We start from the raw sequence: 25,207 nt of genomic DNA on the forward strand, positions 1-25,207 counted from the left end.
AAAAGATGGAGACCCTGTGACTCGAGGGAAGCTAAGGCGGGATAACGTGTTGTGTCAAGAACTTTGTGTAAATCCCAAAAGTGCCTGTAACTGGCAGAGGGAGCAAAACCTATAATGTGCATTCTGGGTAGTCCAAAAGAGCAAAGCTGTGAGACAGTGGTCCAGCGCCGCATTTGTGCTAAATCGAAGGTCTCTGTAAGGTATCCAGCTGAGAGGTAGCAGAAGTGAAGGTTAAAGATCTGTAAAGAATTGTAAAACGAAGTGGTCCTGCGACGGGTCAGGCTAAATCCTGCACACAGTCCAAAGTCTTCGATTCTGGTGTCAAAAGGGTTCTGAGCTCGGAAGAGGGAGATCCTTGGTCCGAGCCCGGATGAGGGAGACCAAATTGTGAATTGTGAACATTGTAGAAAACGGTTTAGGTTGCATAGGGTATAACAGTTGATGGGTGCGCTATGGCCATTCAATTTGGTCCATTGGCTAGCTGCGTACCCGCCACTGGGAGGTATTACCCTAACCTCTCGTAGTAAGATTTGAGCTAAAGGTGTTGTGCTGGTCATTCGCGCTTTGCCAATAAAATATATTCTCTCCTTGATGCAATACAATGGTTGTAAATGTTCATTAGGTTGTGGTCGCAATTTTAATTTTCTTTTAGTCAACCAACACGTGTTTCAACACTTGGTAGTTCTCAAGCAATTGGTCTTTGTTGCAGGGCCCATGCATTTAGGTTGCTGGTTCATTGGGCTGCAATACAAGCTTGGATTCTTCTTGCCAATTCGTTTAATATTAGTTCTTCTAATGGATACTTCAGTGCTTTCTTATTCTTATACTGTCTTCCTGGCCCATTACTAGTTTGCTCTCACGGATGTATTGTCCTTGGAATCGGCCAAAAAGACCAAGTTCAAATGGCCAAATGCGTGATTTGGCCGAATTTCGGACGTTCGAAAATTCAGAGCGGCCAAAAGGTTCGACCAAATCACGCATTTGGTGCTGGGGGCTGCGCATTTGGGATTGTCCCCCCGCACCCTGGCTCACTATATTGTGAGCGGGTGTGTCCTCCGCAGCCGATCACCCATAAGAATTTTAAAAAGGAAAGGTCCCTGCAGCGCCGGTTCCAGATCACGGAAGTGATAGGGAACAGGTGTCGCAGGGACACAGCAAGTCGGCGGCCCCGCAAGGTAAGTAGGAGGGTGGATGGGGATGTGGATGGGGGTGTGGGTGTGGGTGGGGTTGGGGTGGCCAAGGTGGAAATGTTGAGGGGAGAAAAGACCAAAGGTTATTTCGGTATAATATTCTTTGGTCTTTTCTCCCTCGAACATTTCCATATAGGGCTTTCAACCCCGATCCATTGTCCTTCAATCGTCTAAAGGCGTTCATTAGGATTGATCCCAGGCACTGCACATGTAGAAAAGGGGTCTGAGCCCGGACGAGGAGGACCCGTGGTCCGAGCCCATAGGAGGGAGACCAATCGTGAACTTTTGAATCTGAGAATCTTGACAAAGGAATGGAACTTTTGTGTTTTGTTTGCTACATGACATTGAACTGTACACATAACAAAGGAACTAAAAGTACCAGCAGTCACTGGGTGTGTTTTCACAAGTAAAGTGAACTTTGTTTTGAGTCAGAGGAAGCCTGTGTTTTCACAAGACGTTTCTTTTGAAAATCCTTTTGGTTTCTTAAAGACTTTGCCAGAGTGGTGTTAGACCAGCTGAACCATTGAACTGTATCCTCATGCCGAGGAAGCCAGTGTGCATGAGGCTCGAGCGTGCTGCCTTTTCCCATCCTGAAAGCGTGGAGAAGGGAGGCCAACTGCTCAACTGTCTTGAGATATTGTTTCTTGAACACTTTTCCCTTTTTTTGCATACACTACTATCCCACACAATTTTGTATTTAGAAGTAAGGATGGGCAATAGGTTTATTAGCATAGGCCCTTTTATTTTGACCGACTTGACTAGGACTGGGTTATTATTTTTGTTTATTTTATTGTGTTCTAGTTAAAATATTTTCACAAAACCAAAATCAACAATATATATAACTCCAAACATTAAAATACCATGACAGTCGCAATCATAAAAATGCAAAAGGAAGTGAGAAATGAAGTAAACATGAGTTAAATCATCCTAGAAAGAAATTTATGAAAGCAATAAAAACATTATAAAAAAAGAGAAAAAGCAGAAAAGAAAAACAAAAGAAACAACCCTCCACTTGTTTAAATCTAAAATACACATCTCCAAAAATACTTCCCTCTCATTGACGGAAACCAACCAATTTCCATTCTTTCAACAATTTTACAAATTAAATTGTTAGAAATACCTCATTACCAGAAGCCAGTCTATCCTAAAAGAAATTGGTGTCCAACCCCCAATTATAGGCAACAAATCTATACAGCCTTTGGACCCTCAACTCCAGGGTCCCCGGACATTTCCCCAAAAAGTGCCTAAGTGATTGTGATTCATTCTCTTCACATCCAAGGCAAATACCCGATTCAATGTCCTCTACCCGTCTCACGTGTTGAATTTCACCAGTAGGCAGAAGATTCAAATGAAATCGTAGGAACTCCGATCTTATGTTTGAATCAGGAAATGTCTTCAGATAAGTGGGCAGCAGGGATCTAGGTTTATCTGTAGGAGTGAGGGAGCCAAAAATCCTAGCCGATCTCATTACTATAATGGTCCTGATCCAATCCATCCTCTTTATAAGTCCTCCTTTACTTTCAAGGAGTTTTGGACTAGAATCTCTTCAGAGCTATCGGAAGCCTGCAAGAGATCAGAACATACTATTTTCAGATTGTGACAAGTATTGATTAGAGGACCCCTGAAGAGAGGCGGGGACATCTTCATATAAAAAATGCTCAGGGGGAACCAAAATAGATCTATATGATTGTAGGCCCAGCTCGTACCTGAGACTAGCTATAGGAACACAGTTTGGAAGATCCAAAACTTGTCTCCACAATTTGCCCTCTAATCTCTCCCAGTCTATAAAATAAGACTGGGGATTGGTATCAAAACCAAAAAGAGTAGGTACGACTTTGGCAATATAATATCTAATAACTGGCTGGAGAGAGAACCTGTCAAACTTGCCCAGGATCTTTTTCATCTGAGAGCCCAGTTGTAGTACTTTGGCCGCCAAAATAACCATCACCTGCACTTTTGTTGGAAAGGCTCTAATTACAGAGCCTAGATGGGTGACTTATTTTGCAATTGGAATGGGTTGATTGTCCAAACGCCAAGAAAAGGATTTAGTAATCCTTAATGGGTGCTTAAAGACCATTATTTTTGATTTCTCAGGATTAATCTTTAGGTCATTCAATCCAGCATATTTTTGGAGCGCATTCAACAAACACTGAAGACCCCTCTGAGTATGGTCTAAAACAACAGTTTCATCTGCATTAGCCAACCAATTGATTTTCACAGTGCCAATTTTGGGACTAGCCAAGGCCTATTCCTCCATCCAACTGGCCAAGTCAGATAGATAAAGATTAAAAAGGAAAGGAGTGACCAGACACCCCTGGCGCACCCCCCTTTTTTAATTCAAATAGGCCATGACAGGTTCCCTGTTCTACTCAATCTGACCTGTAATTCATAGTTCCTATGTAGTTCGATTAATATAGCCAGGAGATTTTCTGGTAGGCCCCAAGCTTTCAATTTAGCCCAAAGGCGATCCCTATTGATTGTATCAAATGCTTGGGACAGATATACCCATGAGGATTTTACAATCAGGGTTCTTATATCCTCCCATGATATATTCAAGGCCCAGGGAGCCTCACTAACAATAACAAAATGAGCAGAATTTGGTGATCCGTAAAGCTTTGAAAAATTGTTCACCCAGACATGTTCCTGAATAACCCATTCTTGGGCTGTATTGTGGGACTTGTCCAATGAATCAATGAGGGACCAGAAATGCAATGAGTTAGTTAAACATACCGCTTTCAACATAGCTTCCCAATCGGATTGTATTCGCTGGAACTTGAGGGATCTAGACCAATTGCAATAGTGGTTTTTCAGGAGTCTAGACTCCCTCATAAAGACCTGTCTATCATCTATAGTTGATGTTAGGCGTCTCAATTCTTTCCTCATTTCCCTTTTTTTCCCCCAATTCTGCCCGTCAAAATGATGGTTATGCTTCTCAGCCATTGACACAACCTTCTCTTCAGGAGGATTAAGGTCCCACAGAAACTTTACAAATGTATTTGGATCACACAACTTTGCTACCTCTGAGTCGTCAAGGGATTGATGGGCACTGCAAGGGAATTCACAAGATCCCCCCCCCCCTCCTAAATCTGGACACTCTGTTCCCCCCCATTGTTTAGGGTCAAGTGTCATGGGTGTAGGAATTATTGCTTTTCTCTGACTTTTGAACGAAGACAGCTTCCAAAATTTCATGGTCACTCGGGGCCCCATTTGTGATGGATAAATGTATACACCTATCAATCTGGCCTTTCGAGAGAAATAGTCTATATTTGAAAAGCTATCTTCCCTCTTCCATGTCGGGGCAGGGGGAATATCCCCCCTAATATTACCATTGACCATGGATAGAACCCAACCCAGCATGAAATTATGCCACAACACCCCATTGTTTGATGGTGATTTCTGAACCAAAGACCCCCGTGGCCCGTCCCCTACGCATTGTGAGTTCAGATTACCCATAACTAGCATTTCATGCAGAGGAAACTGGCTCAACTGCCAGAGATTGAGGAAAATCGTATAAGCGGGAACACGCCGGATTCCAATAGATGTTAACTAATCCATTTAGCTCTACCATTGGATAACCCCAATTCTATGTTCACTGCCACGATACCTGGAACAGTGTTGCTCAACAAGTCGGATGAACACAAAATGTCATTTCTACAAGCGATAGACAAACCCCATGATAGATGTCCCACCTACCCCCAACGCTAGTTGATGAAACACTGAAAAACCAGCCACCCGAAAAGCCACCTTCCGCCATTTCTCTTGCAACACAATCAGGTAAAAATGATCAAAGATATAGCCTTCCTAGTCATTGCTGAACAATCGATGGCCCTTGTATTCCAGTCCAGCAACTTGACTTTCTCATTCACTAGAGTGGCTTCTCAGGTACACCAAGCTTAAGGAGGATCTGCAAAACAATCTCTGGCACGAGACCATACATTCGAAGATCCTTCTGGTTTTTGTTTTGCACTATACCTCATATGAGACTCATTAGATGTTGGGACATTATCAACTTTGTATTTAAGGGGCAATTCTGCCGAAACTTTATACCCATTTGAGCCAGCTCAGACCCCGCTCCCATCAACACATTTGCCTCCAATCTTGATTTTAACCCAATCTCCACCGTTTCTGTCGATGGGAATAAAGGAAACCTGATATATTCAATATCAACTGAAGTAATAAACTGGACTTCTGGGACCTCTTTAAATAATGATAGAATCATGGTCCGGTTGAAAGGTCTTCTTGGATTTGTGAGAACTGTCCTTGAGATAAACCCATCCAGAGACCTTCTCTGAGGAGGGTCCCACAATTTTGTTCCCAACATCAAAGGTTGTTGATCGAGAGAAGCCCTTGAGCCTGGGCAGCTATTGAGCTGAGTTTCTGCCATACCCCCAACACTTGAAGGGATGTCTAAGCGTCCGTCCTTAATTGGAAACCCATTATCTAATGAAATAGCTGTACTTCCTTTGCTTCCATTGGTTTGCACTGCCGACGCAAGGAGCATTTCTTGTTACCATTAAGGGATTATCCCGGGACACAGTTTGAATGCATATTGGAACGTGGATGTGAGCAATTTGCCCAATTGTTTTTGTTTTGAGAAAGGCTCTTGAGTAGCCGAAACGCGTGTTAACTAGAGGGCATTGCATTTATACAAACTGCACATTTCTTTCTTTGATTGATTTACAATACAAATCACTTTGAAAACCAAACTGGATCCTGTGCGTGGCGCAGTTAATTTGTGGTGAATTACTCTTCTCTTTATAAACCAAGGAGGCAGGGGTACTGGTGCCTCCACTAATCACCTCACTGACTCGACACGGCCTGAATGCATAAGTAATAAGGTCGCCAACAGAAGTTGTACCCCGAACTTACCCCTAAAAATGTATTCTACTGAATCATTATGCACCTCGGCCGTCTGTGAGTCCTTATGTTTAAAACTGATTCTGGGTTCCTTTCATTTTGAACCTTGTCATTTTTCATTTGCCACTTTGGAAACCTCCATCAAGTCGGAAATGGCATTCAACTCAAACGAGGAGGAAATGTGGGGGGCCAAATAAGCTCCTCCCTCCCCGTCTGAGGCCTGTAAATGAATGCCATAGGTCGTATTGCAGTTACCATCCTACTTAGGCAGAGGTGAAAACCTCTCCCTGACAGTGTCATGATGCCTACCTCCAAGGAGCCAGACCAGGCCCAGCTACCCCAGAGGCAGACATCATGTCCCCGAGGGAAGTCTCAGCAGCCCCAAGTAGGGGCCCTTTGGTCTCAGTCCTGGCGCCTTTGGCGCCAGGCTCATATTGGACAACAGTCCTGGCGCCATAGGCGCCAGGCTCATAAAAGATGACTTTGTGTTTAAAGGTGCTTGGTGTAAACTTACCTGATGCAGACCATGCTGCAACATCCGGGCCATCTAGAGGCCTGAATGGGACTACTTTATCTTTGGGGACTACTTAACCACACGGGTGTGAGAGGAAGGATACATACCTGGAACTACTTTGAAGGTTATTTAAGCCATGCCCAAGCAGCAACTCACGCTTCGCGTTGTTCTGCACCTAGCAGCTGGACGCTCACCGTGTCTGCTCCTGCATCCTGACTTCTGCCACGCCCGCCAGCATCCTGTAACACCTGCAAAGGGAGAAGAGAAGAGAATAGGAGAAAGAAGAGTCCTTACCTGGTAAAACCGCATTCCGGAGACATTTCGCCGACGATCCTGAAAAGGAAGACATTCATTTTAAAAGCACATCGCATCGATCGCTGCAGTGCCGCATTCCACTCACCTTTACTAGGCGCCTCCATGTTCATCAGCGACCATCTGGATCCGCAGCCACATTTCAGCGCCTAGGGAGAAAAAGACAAGAACAAAGGTGAGCTAGGGAAGAGAATAAGAAAACCTTAATTCGCCATTATAAGACTTACCTGTTGGGTCATTCCCACTTCATTTCGGGTCGGTGCCACATCCTGGCATTTCCGGACCCCGGACCCTAAGGGGAAAAAAGAGACATCAGCGTTAGTGAGCGAATGCTAAGACTTTACCTCAACGCTCATTAAAGACTTACCTGATATCTACTGGAACTGCACCTCTCACTTCGGGTAGGTGCCATATCTCTGGCATTTCCGAACCCCGGCCCCTATGGGGGAAAAAGACACAAGCATTAGTGCATTAATGCAAGGACACTAAAGGAACCTCTCATCAAACAACTCTCCTGAGTTTCCATCGTCGGTTCCATTGCTCATCTCGGAATCTTTGTTCTGCACCTGAAATAGAGACAACGGACAATTATTATTTCGGGCTCATACTTATAAACAGAATTCTCACAGTACTTTACCGGGAAGGTCAAGCAAACTTGAACTCTCTACAATCCATGATCCAGTGAAGTAACTGGATTACAACGCGCCCCTGCATCAGAAGCAGGATGGAGAGCTTGTCCTTTCCGATCCTAAGGTGAGGCTTCACGGGGAATCGCAGAAGGGTTTCGTGGAGGGTGAGAAGGGAGTGGGAGGCTTGCACATTATCCCGCAGATAGTTAATACTCCCTTTTCACACACAGAAGGATATTTCTGCGAGCTAGACAAGCCAGATTTGAGGGCCCCGTCCTGTCCATCTTCCGAGTCCTGCGCTTCACCATAGAAGAGGCAACAGCACTCCAAACCAGGCCTGCGCTTCCGTGGGAGTCAGGTGAGCGTTACAGACAGCCTATTGAACAGCATTCTGAGTATGTGGTCCTCTTGGTGGAAAAAACTGATATAGTGTTATTTAGTGTGGTCGCAGTAAGCATATACTCCAAGTTCGATGGGCGCATGCCCCTCATGACAGAATGAATTGGAGTAGACTCAGATGAGGCCCTCACATCAGAGACTGTAAAAACATTTGTGCCTAAACCAGTAGGCAATTTACAAATTGACTCTCCGGCAGAAAAAAAACAACCCCCACCCACCGAATAGGGTTTAAAGATCGATGTTTCTCTAATCCCAACACTCCGCTGCGCAGATTATATAATATAATCCAGCCATCCTCTTCTGTTTTTCTTTGAAGTAAGTGCACTATTTGAATAAGGCACACAGTGCCGGGACCCTTGTTGAACCTTGTTGAACTCAGAGGAGGCTCCCAAAACAGTTCGAACAACGAGCAGACAGATATCAGGAATCAAGCCAATCTCGAGGCCAGAGACTGCCACCACCCCACTGAGGGATAGTGCGGAGGGTGCAGGGGGCCACCACACCAATCCCCTGAGGCCTAAGGCCTGAGCACGTACCAGGAATAAGAGGAGCCTTGTCTTTCCAGCTGGCCCCCTGCAGGGTGCTATATGCAATCACTGCTGCTGCTGAAAACCGGAATATGAGGCTTACCCTAGGTTAACCCTAAACACACTGCGGCTGGACCGCAATTGACAGGGCGAAGTGGCAGCTCTGCACATTCTTAGAGTTACCTGATAGAGCTGGTACAACTGGTGCTACACAGCGTCACTACGGCAAGATAGCCTCCACCCGTCTCAAACACTTGGCACTCAGACCGCTGGTCCAAAGACGAGACCGGACCAGGACAGACCAATCTGTACAAGGCTGTCTCGCCACCCGTTCCAGCCACTACCATCACTCTTACCAAAAAGTTAGAGGAAAGGGTCCAAAGATGTCAGAGTGTCAAAGAGTGTGTCAAGCCGCACTGCCGTTCAGCACAATCAAAAACTCTGCGTTATTATTTGTTGGTTGTAGCTTGCTCCCACCCTTAGATTTAGATAGGCTTTTAACCAACCCTTTAAAATTCAATAAACACCCTTGAACTGTCTCATTTGTGTCGGTCTTCATTGATGACATCAAGCCTTTCCTTACAGTGTGTGTATATATATTTTATATAAAACAAAAGATTATTCTAGTTTGCCTTGCATGTGCAAGCTGGATTTGCAATTCTTCATGTATTTGCAACAACTCCTTGCCCAGAGGTAGCTGCTCTTTTGATGTGGGCCTCATGGCAGCTTCACCTTTAGAGTACAGTACTTTCAAGGACTGACTAAAAAAAATAATGCGGATGCCTTGTGTTTTCTTGGTGTGTTATGCGATATTTAAAACTAAGAAAACACACAGCATCCGGGACTGTTGACTGTCTCCTATCCGTGCATTAACCTTGCTTAGCTACAAATCTAGGAAGTGGTGGCCCCTTTAGGCCATGTTGCTCCAAGTGGTCTTGTAACTTGTGCTCATTTATTAGGCAACATGGCATGAGGGGCTGGCCCCTTCCTTGCTTTGATGCTAAGCAGGGTCTGTTCCGCTTACTGCATGGATGGGAGACCGTATGGACTAAAGATAGCTACAGGTATGTGTAATTTTATAGCTGTGAGTATTGGAAAAAGGGCTGGAAAACTCCCCTGAAGGCCTCCTCACTGCCCCTGCCCGCTCCCATTCCCCCCACAACACTCAATGTTTCTGTGACGCAGTTTGCTTTGAGATGTCAGCTATTCACAGCTATACCTCAGGTTATAGCTGAGGGTGTGGAAAAATGTTTGAACCTCGTGTTGCAAACCTGGGCCCTAGCCCCCTCCAACTCTCAAATTTCACTTGATGTCCTCTTGCCTCCCCCCACCTCTACCCTGATTGCACGTGCATGTTCTTTGACATGCAAAAGCCTTTTTTTCTGTGTTTCATTTTCCAATACCCTCAGCTGTAACCTGGGGTATAACCATGGCTATCTCTTGCATTGAAAACAATAAACAGATGGCAATAGTTTCATTTATAAAAACCCAGGATCGCAAGTCAACGCTCCGTGCACAAGTTGTTTCGGACCTGGTGCAAATCAGTCCAGCAGTTTGAACTGTGCAGTCTGGCAAAAAGTGAGCTTTTTGTCTATGGGAAATCGAATCGTGAGTAGGCCGAAACTGCATGTATTTTTGTTTGTTTTATTAATGTTTTATTTTGTAACTAATCTTTCCTGGGATTTGCAGTCTGCGGGGGCCCCGGCGTACCTAATTATCTTCAGAATTTTGGCCAACTCTGTTGCACAAGTCGAATGTTATTAGCAATTCATTTTTTTGGGTTTCCTATGGGAGCCTGAGTCACCCTAACCATAGGGCAGCGACTGCTGCCCTATAATATATATTTATATATTACAGGGCCCGTGGTAGCAGCCCTCTAGTCATGGTTAAGTTGCTCAATTCATAGAGCACTTTTGGGGCGGCCTATAACTTTGCCCCTAGCCCCCCAGACGAATCATCACCAAACTTTGCAAAAAAGTATATGGCCCCCTCAGAATGACTTTGTGATGTTTGGTGCAGTTTCCTCCAAGGGGGGGAATGTCATAGGGGTTCCCAAAATGTGTAGAAATTCTCAGACGCAATGGAAAAAAAAGTTTGCCCATGCTTGTAGCCCAAACATATGTTTACAAATTTAGCGTCAGGAGTCGCAGCTTGGTCCCGAAAGCGAGCTTTTGTAAATTTGGTGTAAATCCGTCCATTTTCTTTTTTTTTTTTAAATGGCCAAAAAGTAGGTAAAAAATAATTTGTGTTATCTGGGTACAGTCCGCAGACTAATTTCCTGATTCGGATTCCGCAGACGCCTCTGGACCAATCAGAATGCAGCGTAATGTTCGCGGACATCATACGTGCTCGCTGATTGGTCATTTAAAAAGGTGAGGTGCGTCAAAACTTTTGAAATGGCTGCCGTGTTGGATTCGCGAACAGCCCCCGTCGTCCATGGACCTTGGGGTCAAAACATATTAAAAAAAACACAACATTGCACTTGGCAAACAAATGAAACAAACTCTGGGGAGGTGATGAGGATGGGATGGGATATGGCCATAAAAAGCAAAAAGTCAGGTGAGTTTTTCTTCTACGAAGTCCGCGAACCTCCCAGATGTTCGGGGGCAGTCCTAGGATGTTCACGAACATCTCAGATGTTCGGGGACATCCATTCCTATTTCTGAATTACAGGGTTGGTGAAAAGCAGTTTTTGGATGGCTTATAACTTTAGCGCCTCTCAATGAAACTGCGGTATCATTCTAGATCCGGCCCTGAATGGTTCTGCAAAGTCTGGTGCTGTTTTGCCAAGAGGGAGCAAAATTAGATGGGGGTCCAAAAATATTTGATAGGATTATACATTTGGTGCCATTTGACGAATCTGCACAAAGGTTTGCAAAAGGATTTTAGACCCAGATCTGTATGTTTTTGCAAAGTTTGGTGAGATTTTGTCAAGATGGGGCAAAACTGGAGGGGGGGGGTGTCTCAACATAGATAGCTTATAACTTTGTTGCTGTTTGACGAATCTGCAAAAACGTTTTCAGAAAGATTATAGACCCACCCTTGAATGTCTGTGCATGGATTTTGTCAAGTGGGGGTTAAGTTATAACTATTTGTTGAACATACATTTTGACACTTTAAAAAAAATAAAACCTGGACGGACTTCCAGCAAACTCATGCAAGGAGCATTGGCAAGGACCTGAAAGCATGGTTTTGCAAATGTGTCCATTTTTTATTTTTTAAGTGTCATGTAGGTACAAAAAATAGTGATATACGTTTGGTGACTGAGGTTTAGCCTGTGGCCATGGGCAGTGGCCATATTATTCGGGTCATGGCCAAAGGCCATTATCCGGACAATATGGCTACTGGCCATGACCGGCAATGGGTTAAAAGTGGGCATGGCCATCAGGGACCTGCTGTATGGTAAAGTTTTTCGAAATCTGGATAGGTTTGAGTGGGAAAATAAATTCTGCTTGTGGCTACAGCCTGAAGTGCTGCACAGGATTGCAGCAAAAATTCGCGAGGAGCATCAGCAAGGACCTCAAAGCATGGTTTTGCAAATCTGTCCTGTGTTTTGTTTTTTCTAAAGTGTCAAAAAGTAAGTACAATAAATTGTGATTATAACTTTGCGACCTGGACATTGGGCTTGGCCCTCGGTAAGGACAAATATTTACTCTGATTTGCCTATTGGGGAATGCAGCATGGCCAAAGTTCAGGGATTGTGGAGACTGGCGATGGCTGCAAGCAATGAGCCCTGGCCATTGGTCACATTATGTGGGTAAAGTGCATACAGAGCTAGGATGCAGGGTAGGTGCAGTGGACAAACGGGGGGTGGTTTGGTGGGGCTTGGGTCATGTTCGAGCCTCATGCGCTAGGCATTTCAACCATGACATGCATCCCCAGCTCGTAACGACACACATCTGAATGCGTTGCTAATAACTTATATACATTGATGTAATGAAACATTTTCACTTATAACCTATGAAATTCACTGAAAACAGTTGTTAAATGGACGTTATGATTAAGTTGCACTAATAAACACATATGAAATTCAGAAAAAAACACTGTTAAACGGACGTTATGGTTATAAGTAAAACCGAAAACCCCCAGAATCTGCCAGTTATGGTAAGCTACGTGAGCATAACTCATGCCACCACTGTGCACTGCTAAGACTAACACCAAGGACATCAATGATGACATCACAAATGTCATTGATGACATCACATATGATATTAATTTTGATGAAAAATCCCTACATGGGGTTGTGTTTATAATGTTGGTAACAAAATGTGAGGCGTGATCGAGAGACCTATCATGAACTACTTAAACAAAACATTATATTGGAGTGTTGTTGTTGTACCATCGAAGTAGAATATTTTTGATCTGGTAATTTTAGATAGTAAAATAATGAATGCTTTCAGATGCAGAAAGCATATGCAAGACGGAGCAACCAAGTTTTTAGAGTCCATGAGGAGTAATAGCACCCAGTGCAATTGAAATAAATACCACTAAATAGAAGGGCAGGTTGGACAAAATTGTGGACTCCTCACACATGGTGCAAGACCAGAAAACAAGGCCTATTCATTAATCTCCAGACCAAGATAGCAATGTACCTTCACTCCCTTAAATGTTCTGAGGAAGAGAACGGTCGGCAAGGTGAACTGCAAAGAAGAAGGCTTGACTTAGGGCCTGACTGATGAGAGATGGTAGACTAATTGGCCAAGTGCGCAGTGTTCTGACGAGCCCCGCACCTGGGTTTCGTTTTGCTTACGTGCTAACGAGCTGAATGTCCAAGGTTGGAAGGGAATGCCAACCAATCACAAGGGCTTATGTAGAAATGCACCATACATTGTTGCAGAGACCAATCCGCTGCTGTTATTCTGCTATTTAATCTGTATTATACGTAGTTGGTAGTAGTTCAAGGTGTGCCTACCAGATAGGCGGCAGACAATTATGTTACCAACACCTAAACGAAGTATAGATATGTATATAAGTTCCCATAACCAATCCCTCCCGTCGATAGGTTTATACTGTTTACCACGTAGGATGACGTCATGGCTGAAGGTATAAAGCTTTTGTGTAACCAAAGTATATTCAAGAGTGAGTGAGCTGCAATCTGTTCATCAGGTTTTCCTACTTTATTTGAGCTGAGAATAAAGTTGTATTTTTGCCATATTCTTTGAGTCTGTCTGGTTATTTGCATGTGACATTGTTTTTTGGTAATTCCATCTGGCACTTGGAACGCTCCAGGTGCAACTACACATTTCAACTTCATTTTCACAGAGCCTGCATTTTCTTTGTTCATGCAGGATATCTTTCCAGGCACCAACAATCTTATAAGTGGGAAGGTGATTGGATCTCATGCGCATGATAAAATCTCTTAGAGAGGCAATTTGGGTTTTAGCTAAATAACTAAAAGTTTCAGGGAACTGAAAGCTTTTGTCTTAAGTATTCATTACATTTTAATTTTTTAGATAAATGGTCCAATAGTTGGCTTCTGTCCCAAAAATAGGCTGCTTTCTTCATATCTTTTAGTGCAAGATTCAAATGATGAATTGCCCACAGCATCTGCCCCCACTCCCTGTACTCCCCTGCACTCACTCCCTGGGCCCCTTCTAAACCAAACCCCAGACATTCTTTGCTATCCCTGGATTCAATTTTTCTCTGTTCATCTTGTGTGAGATGGTAAGATTTTCCACGCATTTCTCTGCACTTAGTAATGTGATTTTGAGTTGGTATGGAGGACTCTGGTGACAGGCATACAGCTACGTGGTGACACGTCGTTTACTAAATATGCAAGATGTTGTGGATGGACGGTCCTTTGTTGTAACAACCATTGTATAAAACTGGAAATACGTGTTTAAAAAACAAACTCTACTTGGTGCCACAGATATCAACCTATTATACTGTACCAAGTGGCCTAATTTGGCCAGTATGGTGTCAGACTTTTAATTTTAAATGAGTGAGTATATGACGGCTAATGGTATGTCTTAATAATATGTATTATTATGAGCCTGCAATTCCCATGTGCGTGTTCAGCGTTGTGTAGTCTTCATGATTAAAACTCAATATTTCCCTTTTTCCAGTCGCTACGAAACCAAAGGTTTCCTGCATCCTTTCACCATGCAGTAGAGACTCTTGTGAACATGCTAATGCCGCATATCACACAGAAGTACAGAGACAACCCCGATGCTTCCAAAAACGCAAACCACAGCCTTGCGGTCTTTGTGAAGGTATGTAGAGCTTGTTGTCGATTAGATTGTTGGGGGTTTAACATTAGTAGTTTTTCGGGATATTCATATTGCATATAAATAAGATAAACGTACACATGCTAGAACTTAATAGGAATCATTACTTAAGTTGTTAGTGTGGATTATTAAAATCTGATTCGAGCGCCTGAAAATGCACCCCTGATTTTGTTACTTGCACTTCTAGCCTCGATTTATAAATGGGGTTGTTATTGCTGTCATAGCATCTTCTTTCTTTTCTTTTCGGTTGTCTGTTTAATTGCTTTATGTGTTGTAACTTGTGGTGGAAGGGCAGTAAGCTTATGCGCTTTAAGTCCCTGGGACCATCTGGCAAAACCTTTGTTTTATGTCCCATATGAGGCGAGGTGGGGTGCACTCAAAAGCTTAATCATGCTAATATTCACAACTCTGCACTATTGGTGGCCAGCAAGACGGTGTACCAAATGAAAGACTAATTTGCCTGCATTTTAGAGATCACACTCTAAATCATTTATAAGAGGCACAGTACTCTATGCTCTACTTATTCCCTTTACGCCATATGTGATGAATAAATGTCTAGCTTGTCCTTGGACAGATGATTTCTTACACCACTCCCAGAGCTCTAAAGTATAACTACCACTCATAAACCACTTGCTTTTTGTTAAATCAGTGTCCATTGTTAAGCCATCTAGCGCTGGATGGATGTCCTTTATAACACGTCTTTGAGGAGCGTGTTTTTCATCCGACTAATTGGTTGAGGTGTATCCATTGTCATGATGCATTTAATTTCATTTGTTTTGTGTCCCCGCATAGTACTGCCATGCAGTGATGAGCGACAATTCCGTAAATGTGTAAGGGGAATGCACAATCTTGCATGTCTAGTGTGCTGAAATGGTAAACGTTGGCAGTACTGGTTCTTTCCTGAGTTAAAGCAGCACACAGACCAGGTGTAAACTTAAACACACATTGAAAACAACAAGAGCAGTATTTGTTATCTAAGAATACTCAGACAATTAGGTGGCCTTTTTAGGATGTAAGCACAGTGATGTTATTGTCATTTTGTTCCCTACTTTACAGAGGTGTTTCACATTTATGGACAGAGGATTTGTTTTCAAGCAAATCAATAATTACATCAGCTGCTTTTCGCCTGGCGATCCAAAGGTAAATTTTATTTGTGGTGCACAGTTGCTAAAATAATGCTGCAAATAATGGAATTGTAATCATGCTTCCTGCGATATAACTTTAATTTGTATGTCGGTTTTAGATACTCATACCATTGGCATTGGGGTGTTTAATGCATGCGATTTCTGGTTATATGACTTGGAGCCTGATGGGTATTGCTTCTATTTTTACCCTTGGCCAGAGAATCCATAGATGTACACTACACACCCACTTGAGGCACAGTCTACCTAGGGCAAAGGACACTGATATATTGATATGAAGACTCATGCACAATTTTTTGATTCATCGCTATCCCTTATGCAGAATTGCAGTGCCCCAATAAAATGACCCGTTCGGAAACAAGTAGTATCTAAGAGTTGAAGATTGTTCACTGTTTTGTCACTTATACATATATTTTATTCCTGCAGACACTTTATGAATTCAAGTTTGAGTTTCTACGGGTAACATGCAACCATGAACATTATATCCCTTTGAATCTTCCGATGCCCTTTGGGAAAGGACGGGTTCAGCGATATCAAGGTAACTAGGAGACTGATCAAGAATACTATGTACCAGTCCCCCTTTATTCTCTAGTCCAGGGTTCTACGACAGTGTCTCTCCAGATGTTTTGGACTTAATCTTCCATCAACCCTAGCCAGCAGTCTATGGTGAGGAATCATGAGAGCCAGCCATAGTCGAACACATCTAGAGAGCTGCATGTTGCAGATCCATGCTCTAGTCTCATCTCTGAGGGAAAAGGTGACTTTGATTGTGAGAAACCAATTCCAAACACTTGTGTGCCAACATGGACTGGTGTAGGGTGTAGTTCAAGTAGTGTTACTTGGTACCTATGCCAGCAAAGTGCCAACCTGGTGGATATGTGTTTATTGAACCTCATTTTACCAAATGTATAGTTGTAGATATGCGCTCAACATTTCATTCTAGTTGGATGGATTTGTACCTGTACAGTCTGAAGTATTGTTAAATATTTTACAATGTAGCCTTCTTTGCTTAAATATCCGTAGTATAATAATTTATTATTCACACAATGTCATCATTTCTGTTCCACTTTTCCCCTTCTTTTTTTCTCACAAATTAGCATTTCTTTCACCAACTGTGGAGTCGTATGACACTCCCGTAGGTAGGTGGTGGTGTGATGCCTGTATTTTCCCTCCCCACCCTTTTTTTTGCCCATTTCCTATCATTTGGTTGCTTTGATATTGCTGTGAAATGCAACTGTTTTGTTAATATAATTATCTTGCAATATTCATCCTGTCTTGTTAGCACCGGATCACACATTTGCAAAATTAATTTTCCAAAATCGATTCTGCGAGAAATGGTGCCAATGTATTAGAAATCCTAATGGACATTTTCAGCTGCAAATTACTTATCTTTTTGATGTGTGCACATAATGATTTTGGACAAGGAAATATTTTACTTACCCAGAATGTGCTTCAGTTGGTTTTATATACTTGGTGAAGCAGAACGGATTTATGGATTTTCAGTTGGTAAGTACACAATGTTGTTTTTTAGTGCTGTCACTTCCAGCATCCTTGATAGGTTTTTAGTTTGAAGTGTGATAGCATGAAGCTATTGTGCATTTGCCAGAATTGTTGCATTGTCTGTCTTGAGTCTTGATGCGTCTCCGTTTTAATCTCTTTTTTGATAACAGCACTGATTCTAGTGGTGCCAAGAGCTGTGCACAGGAGTTTCTTTTCTATGGGCCATGCATTTACTGCATGATTCATGGAGAGCGCTAACCCCTATCCCTGGTAAAGACACCTCAGATGAAGTCAGAGGCTGCCTCTTTCTTCAAAGCCACACAAAGAAAGGACTATACAAACAGTCCAACTATTCTGGCTCTGGAAGAAACATTGTGAACAGCTATAGAAAATACATTAATTTGTTAATGGCAATGATACTTGCTTCTGTGTGTGATGCATATCTTGGCATGGTTTTAGGTCTTTTTGAAGGCATTAGAAGCGCTTTATTCAATCCTCAAATTGTAAGGTCTTACTAGCTGTGATTTCTTGGCTCTTGTTAGGAAGAATTCTCTGTTTAGGCTGAATTTTCTAACCTAGTGAGTCCCCCAGCAGCTTTGCTGGATTTTTGGGGTTTATTTTTTTCTCCTGCCAAGATTGAGACTCTTTTACCCTCACTCTTGGACATGTTTGGAGTGTGTTTCTTTGGTTTGCCTTGTGTTGAATGGGCTATGGGGTCTTTTACTCCATAGGGCCTCATGTGTTTTTGTGAGATGGGTTACACAGCACCCTCAGTGCCGTAACCCAGGGGTGTCCTAGGGACCCCCCAACATAGACTCCATACCCTGGGACTGACTACTGTCTCCCAGGGTCTGTAAAGTCACCATTGACTTTACTAGTCTCAAATCCTGAACAGAACCAGTACAAACCATCATATTGTGGACGTACTGGCCGGGGCAATTGCATTGCCCCGGGGTCTGTTAGTCGAGGGGGCACGTCTCCGTCCCCCCTCATCGAGTTTTGGCTGGTGGCAGTGGAAACTACTCTTTATATTCAACCGCGAATATTTTCCTATGGGATTTCCCATTGTTTTAGGCTAATACCTTTATTTATTTATTTAGGGTAGCCTTGAACATACCGCCGGGTTATTTCTTTATTATTATAACTCCGGTTGGTAATTTTTGCCAAAACTTGATTCTAAAATGGCGTTGGTGTTCACCTCTGTAACTCTGACCCAAAGTGGAGCCCTTTGTTCCACTTTTGGCGGGCTTCTCCACAGAAGCCCTCCAAAGTGGTGCCACTCTGTCTGGGGTACTTAGGAGGGGTGGAGGGGGATTTAGGCACCCTGGACTGAGTTACCTTGGTAACTCAAGTCGCACTCCGTCCTGATTGGCCCAAGTGGTGAGCCGGCCGGCTCACCACTTAGCATGTTTGAGTGACAGCTAGGCTGGGTGAATGGGGGTTTGCTGCATAAAAGCAGGGCTTTGGGGACTGGAACTTCAGAAGTCGCCACAGGACCTAAGAAGCCGAAGAGGGAGAAGCCGAGCCGACCTGCCGAGACGATACCACCGGTGAAGCCCTGCAGAACCGTCTCACCACTTTTCCCGACGACAGAGGAGATCTCCCGCCAGAGAGTCTTCTTCCCTTAACTGGTGGGGACAACCAGTTGCTGCCTTCTTTTCGCCGTCCCGAAGCATCTCGTGGCCGCCTTGCCTGTGCCAAGCACCCTGGCAACCGGGATACCACTTTTTACCTCAACCGCGAAAGAGGGGTACAAATCCTTTGTGACCAGAAAACTCCACGGCTGGTCTCTTCCCTGGTAGTGCAACGATCTGCAGCTTTCCTCCACGCCGGGAGCACTTCTTCCCCTGGACGACGCCGCGACTTACATCCACTACCAGGAACAACTACCACCGCTGGAGGATCCTTTCCACTTTTAAAGGTACTGTGTTCCGCCCGGCCTCCCTTGCCACCGATTGTACGGGGTAGATTTAGCCCTCGGCTCTCGAACCTGGGTAGGTCTGGGACACCCTAACTAAACTTTCCAGAACCGTAGTAAAACCTTGTTCTCTCACCTGCAAAGACTGAGGGCATTGTGTGATCTTGGGCATATTTTTTCACCTGGCTCCCTCTAAAGCGGGCCCCGAACTAATTCTCCTTGTTCCACCATTGACTGTCTTTGCTAACCTTATGTGACAAGTGTTTTACCTTACTGCTCTCTTTATTTCTGCCTTTTCCCTCCCTTTTGGTAATACCTGTTGGAGTGTCATCTAACGTTAAGCGCTCACCTCTGTTTGAAAATAAGTGGGAGTAACTTAGAATTGTCCAACAAATGATTAGGGACGTACATATGAGTAATAGTAACTGTGTTTGACTTTCTTATCTTTTCTATTGTGCTAGTGTAATTTATGAGTGTACCTTTAATAAATAAGTCTATACTTTTACACCTAGCTCTGGTCAGTGTTTGCTTGTGCTACTGTGCCTCTGTACCTATTATGTATCCTCTGTATACTGCCTAACTCTTCTTGAGGGAAGTCTGACTGCTCAGCCACAGCTACCACAGTGAATCTGTGTGGTACAGACTGCTACCAAGTGGGTTTACTGCCAACACCTGTAGACTTAAATCTTTTGCAGTGGTCCCAGAGGGAACTGCACAGGTTTCTGCCTAACAGCTCTCATTAAAGACCAAAGAAATATCGAGTCTTAGCACCACAAAATGAAATATGCCAATCATGGATCGAAAGATACAAGTATCTTTATTTCTGTACAGATTCAAAGCAAAATCAGATAGCTATCTGGCTCCCAACACCTCGCAGTGTGTACCAGCAGACGCTGCGAGGAGAGAGAGTGCAGGACATCCCAAAGTGTGCTCTATTTATACCCCATCCCGGTTATTACCCAGCCCTTCTCTAAATTAATAACTTGCATACAAGGGTTTGTGCCGAGTTTATATGACAAATATGACAATATTGTTTAACACATTTAACATATTTGCTTGTCCATGAAAATTCAATGGTGATGTTGCTTCTCCAGCTTAAAGTAAGTCCAATTCCAAGAATGAACATAATAAGTCTCAGCCAAAGCACAGTCTTAGTTGTTTTACATTCTGTTCCTTTTTTTTTAAATGAGGATGAGGCTGTGGGCACAGACAACACTTAGATTGCAGTTCATTCTAGTCACAAGGTTTCTTTGCACAGAACAAACATTCTGCTCTCAGCAGCTTTAATGTTGACATAGCTCAAAGTTCACTTTACTCAGCTGCAGCCGAAAACACAGTCTACTATTTTGGGACACAAATCAGGAGTTGAAATCAAAATGGCGGATGGTTCGAAGATGGCGGCAAAGTCAATTCTATTCGGGGCATTTTAGACGCGGTTTTCTGTACAATGCAAATTTGCTTAGGCCAATGTTCATAACCAGACGCTATTATGCAAATACGGTTAAATACTCAGGCGATCAGATGGGTCATCAGAAACCTCAATGTGATGGTACCCTTCTTGGATGAATCTTAAGCCGTGAGTTCTTCAGATCCTCCAATGTCTTTTTTTTGTTGTTGTGTGAATCTGGCATTTGTCTTTTTTCTCAGGGCCCTAAGAAAGGCTGTATGCACACCAGTGAAGGCAGGGAACCATCGAGATGTGGGCTAGCCTAGCTTCTGAAGAATAAGGAAAGTGGACATGGCAGGACTCAGGCCCATATTCTGAACTTGGCGCAGTGAAGGTGCTAAACAGAACAATTCACTGCGCCAAAAGAGGATACCCAGGCTCCACTAGTATTCTCAAATGGGCATGGGCGACCTCGTAGAACATGACAGTGGACTGGGTGGATTGCCCCTGTTTTTAGTCTTCTCTTCCAGAAAAACGATATTGAGCCTGCCTCTGAGCTAGGGAAGGGCTGGCACTTGCTGTACTTTCTGGTTCCGAGGGAGGACTGGGGCCTGCGTCCCATCATGGATCTGCAGCCCTTGACATTGTACCTACATAAGGACAAGTTAAAGATGGTCACCGTAGCCCTTTCTACCTTTTTTATCAATAAGATTGATCTGATTCACCAGAAAATATCTACATCTACGACTAGTTCCTCTACTTTACCTTTTTGTCCTCCCATCTCTACCACTAATCACATCTCCTTCTGGAACATCTTCCCTTCTTTCAGTTCTGATTCTTGCCGCTAATAAACTGAAATCTCCTTCACCGCTTGACCCCATTCCACTCTCTATTTTGAAATCCATTAGGCTGGAAATCGTCTCTGTAGTTCCTTCGGCTGTAAATCACTCATTAGTGTCCAGTGTCATTCCACAGCCTTAAAGCATGCCCTTATCATCAGTCTTTTAAAAATGGCCCTTTCTTGATCCTCTTCTCCTTGCTAATTACCGCCCTATCGCTCTTCTTTCATTCTTGATGAAACTGCTGGAATCCCTGGTTTCCCCTCTGCTCGGTTCTTTCTTTGAAGATTCTTCCTTCTTTGACACTTTCCAATCCGGTTTCCAGCCTGGCTGTGCCACTGAATCAGTTCTAGTGTCAGTTGTGGACAATCTTGCCTGACTTTTTGACCATGGTGGCACTGGCGCGCTGATCCTATAAGATCTATCGCTGCCTTTGACACCATAGACCATTCCATCCTGGTGCTGGCATGGTTTAGCTCTTTTCTAGGTAATCGCTCTGTCAATTCTTTTCAATCTTCACCGTTATCACTTACTTGCAGGATCCCCAGGGCTCCGCTCTCACCCATTCTTCTCAATGTCTATGTTTAACCATTGGCCAAGCTCATTCAGTCCTTTGGCTTTTGCTGTTACACCTATGCAGACGATACTCAGATTTTGGTCCCACTCAATCTTGACCAGGCTGAGATGGCAGCTAAACTTAATTCCTGCCTGAAATCTATTGGCGACTGGATGAGCCATAACTGTCTTAAACTTAACTCTGACAAAACTGAGGTTCTTGTCATAAACTCCCTCCCCCCCTGCCACCTCTCTTTGTACACCCGTGTTTTGGCCAGTTTCCCTTGGCTCTTTCCCTTACCCTGTTTCCATTGTTTAAGGGGTTTGAATCTCAGCCTCTGTCCATGGAACACAGGTCAGCTCTATGCATTAACAAGGTCACTTTAGATTGAACGTTCTACAGAAGGTTCTTCTTCTCTTAACCCCCTCTATTTGTGCCCCTGTTGTTACCTCTCTCATCTTTATTCTAATATGCTTTTCCTGGCTGAGACTGCCTATCTTCTTGACAGGCTGCACATTTTACAGAACTCGGCACCTCACACCGTCTCTGGCTGATCGTCATGCAAACATGTTAGGCAGAATTCTCATAAATGGTTAATTTCCCTTACCTACTGAGTCCCTCAGCAGCTTTGCTGGATTTCTAGGATTTATTTTTTTCACCTGGTAAGAGTGTGAGCCTTTTTTCCCACTCTTACATGTGTTTTGCTATTATTTCTACTTTTTGTGTGATCTTGGGCACTGGAGCCTCAACTACTCCATGGCACCATATACTTCCATGTCTGTTACACAGCACCTTCAGTGCAGTGACACAGGGTTGTCTTTTAGACTTCCCACCGACTCCATTTTCTGGGGCTGACTACTGTCCCCCAGAAAAGATAAAGTTGCTATTAACTTTATTTAGTCACTTTTACCACAGACCCAGTACACCCCATCTTACATGGAGTATTGGAAAGGGTTAAATCTTATCCCTTTTTGTCTGTGTCTCTTGGAGCATTGTTTCGCTCCCTTTACATCAAGACTTGGCTGGTGGCAGTGGTATCTACCCTATTTTTTCTACTGCAGTTATCTTAAATAACCATGGTATTGTTTTGGGGTATCATATTAGCCTCAAACATAAACCCGCTTGACCATATATACTTTATACTGTTCCGGCTGGGTTTATTCGCCATTTCTTTTTGTAAATGTCTTTCTCGTGTTTTACTCTGCGCGCCAAACCAGGTTTGGTCCCTTTGTTCATCAACTTTTCGCAGGCTTCCACACAGAAGCCCTCCTTTAGGCGCCTGAGAGACTGGGTAGGCAGGATGTGAGGGAGGGGTTTTAGGACCCCTGCCATGAGTTCCCTTAGTACCCAAGCGGCACTCCTGTTTGATTGGCTGAGTGACTGTTCTTGCCATGACAGCGACCCTGCTGTGTGATTGACAGCCAGGCTGTATGAATGGGGTAAAACTGCATAAAAAGCAGGTCTCTGGGACTGGAAGAGCAGAGCCGCCACTGGAACGAAAGAACCAACGAGGAACTGACAGAAGAGGACCCCCTACACCAACTGAACCGCCCGGTGAAGCCCTGCTGCAGGTCCGAATTTTCAGAATCCGCCGACAGAGAAGATCCTCCAGGAAACTTCTTCCTTTGAGCTGGTGGGACCAACCAGTTCGCCAAAACTGCAAGCAAGTACCCCTCCTCTGGTCGAATTTGCTGTACAGAGCTATAGTGGGCCGGATAGCCATGAAGGTCGGACCCTGCTTGGCATTTAAGGAGCGCACCTTTTATTCGTTGCTTTGCTCTGATGCTTGTTTCTTGGGTAGTGCAGGATCCTCCAGTCTTCCTACTTCTGATCAGTCCAACAGTCGCTTCAGGAACTGTGAGCCTGCAGGAACTACCAGGAATGTCTGCCTCAGCTACAGCTCCCTCTCCGTTTTAAGGTACTGTGCAAATCCGGTTGTTCGTTTCGTTCAGCCGCGGTGAAAGTGTTTGTAATCTTTCTCCAATCCGAGGGCTTGTCCTTCTCTTCTCTTTGAACTACCTTTTCTACCAACCAACCTCGTCCGGAAATCTTGCCACGAACTTTACCGCAAACTTCCCTGAACTGTATTATTTGGAGCAAAAGACTTTTGATGTATTGGCTTTGGCCCTAAGCCTTTTCTGTCTGATTTTATCATTGTAGTCTCTCTTGTTCGATTGCCCTGAGTACTTACCTGTTGGTGTCATTTAATTTCAGTTAACTTTGTCTTTCCCTCCCTTTTTAATTGCTGGAGTGCCATTTTGCTCCCACTTCATTTTGTGAGCTTAACTTGTCGAACTTATTGGGAGTTGTCATGTATTAAGAGTGTGATTTTTAAACTGCTTAGTATAGTGAAATGTTATACAACTGAAGAGTGAAATAAATGTATATTCTTTTACTTGAAAACCTTGAATCAGTGTTTGCCTGAATCATAGTAATTGCTGTCCTTTGTGTAACTATTTGATACTTTTCACTTACTCTTGAGATAAGTGTGGCTGCTCAGCCACTGCTACCACTTTAACTGTGTAGTACAGGCCTGTACCAAAGGTGAAATTGTACTGTCACTTGTAGTCTTAATTGTGTGTAGTGTTCCCAAATGGTACTGCATATAATTCTGCCTAATAAAACGTATCTCTCCAACCCTGCAAAGTCTTCATTGGCTCTCTGTTGCACGGCGCATTGCATTTAAATCACTGTGCCTGGTCCACTGTCCCTTCTGTGGGCGAGGGGACGAATATCTTCCAAATAAATTCTGTCATTATGACCCTTCCAGATTACTTCACTCTGCTTCCAATCTCTTGGTCAAGGACCCAAGAGTTTATCGAGCCAGAATTAGCGGACAGGCTTTTTTCTGTTGCCGTTGCCCTACTGTGGAACAAGCTGCTGCGTTCTCTTCGAGCTATGGAGGATCATTTGATTTTCAGTTGCTATCTCAAAACACACTTATTCTAATTTTCGCTCTGTTTCTTTGCTGCTTGCTAGTGTCAGTTTTCATCACTTCAGCCATGATGCCTTCAGGTGTAAGTGTGCTTTACAAATTCAATTAACATAACATAGCCCAGATCATCTTGCACTGATGTATCCCTGGATCTTCAGGATATATAATTCCATGTGACGTTCCATCTCAAGCCGAAGAAGTATCTGTCATTCTTGGTGGGATCCACTCACTACCAAATCAGAGTCCTGTCATTCATCCTCTCTTCTGTACCCTGA

At 43.7% G+C, this 25,207-nt stretch overlaps 1 protein-coding gene across 9 annotated transcripts in view; it reads left to right on the forward strand.

Annotated features, from left to right (window-relative positions):
• The window catches only part of DOCK9 (dedicator of cytokinesis 9), a 2,709,375-nt gene that overhangs the window by 1,702,349 nt on the left and 981,819 nt on the right, over nucleotides 1–25,207 (forward strand). For 5 of the 9 annotated variants that reach the window (XM_069639825.1, XM_069639823.1, XM_069639827.1 and 2 more), the window contains exons 28-31: nucleotides 14,494–14,640; nucleotides 15,712–15,795; nucleotides 16,224–16,335; nucleotides 16,895–16,936. In XM_069639825.1, the coding sequence (XP_069495926.1) occupies nucleotides 14,494–14,640; nucleotides 15,712–15,795; nucleotides 16,224–16,335; nucleotides 16,895–16,936 (385 nt within the window). The remainder of the gene's footprint in view (nucleotides 1–14,493; nucleotides 14,641–15,711; nucleotides 15,796–16,223; nucleotides 16,336–16,894; nucleotides 16,937–25,207) is intronic. The other 4 variants (XM_069639824.1, XM_069639828.1, XM_069639832.1 and 1 more) reach the window with 1 other exon arrangement.

This window comes from Ambystoma mexicanum, chromosome 7q (assembly GCF_040938575.1).
Source record: "Ambystoma mexicanum isolate Mex_15411 chromosome 7q, UKY_AmexF1_1, whole genome shotgun sequence".
Taxonomy (NCBI): Eukaryota; Metazoa; Chordata; class Amphibia; order Caudata; family Ambystomatidae; genus Ambystoma; species Ambystoma mexicanum.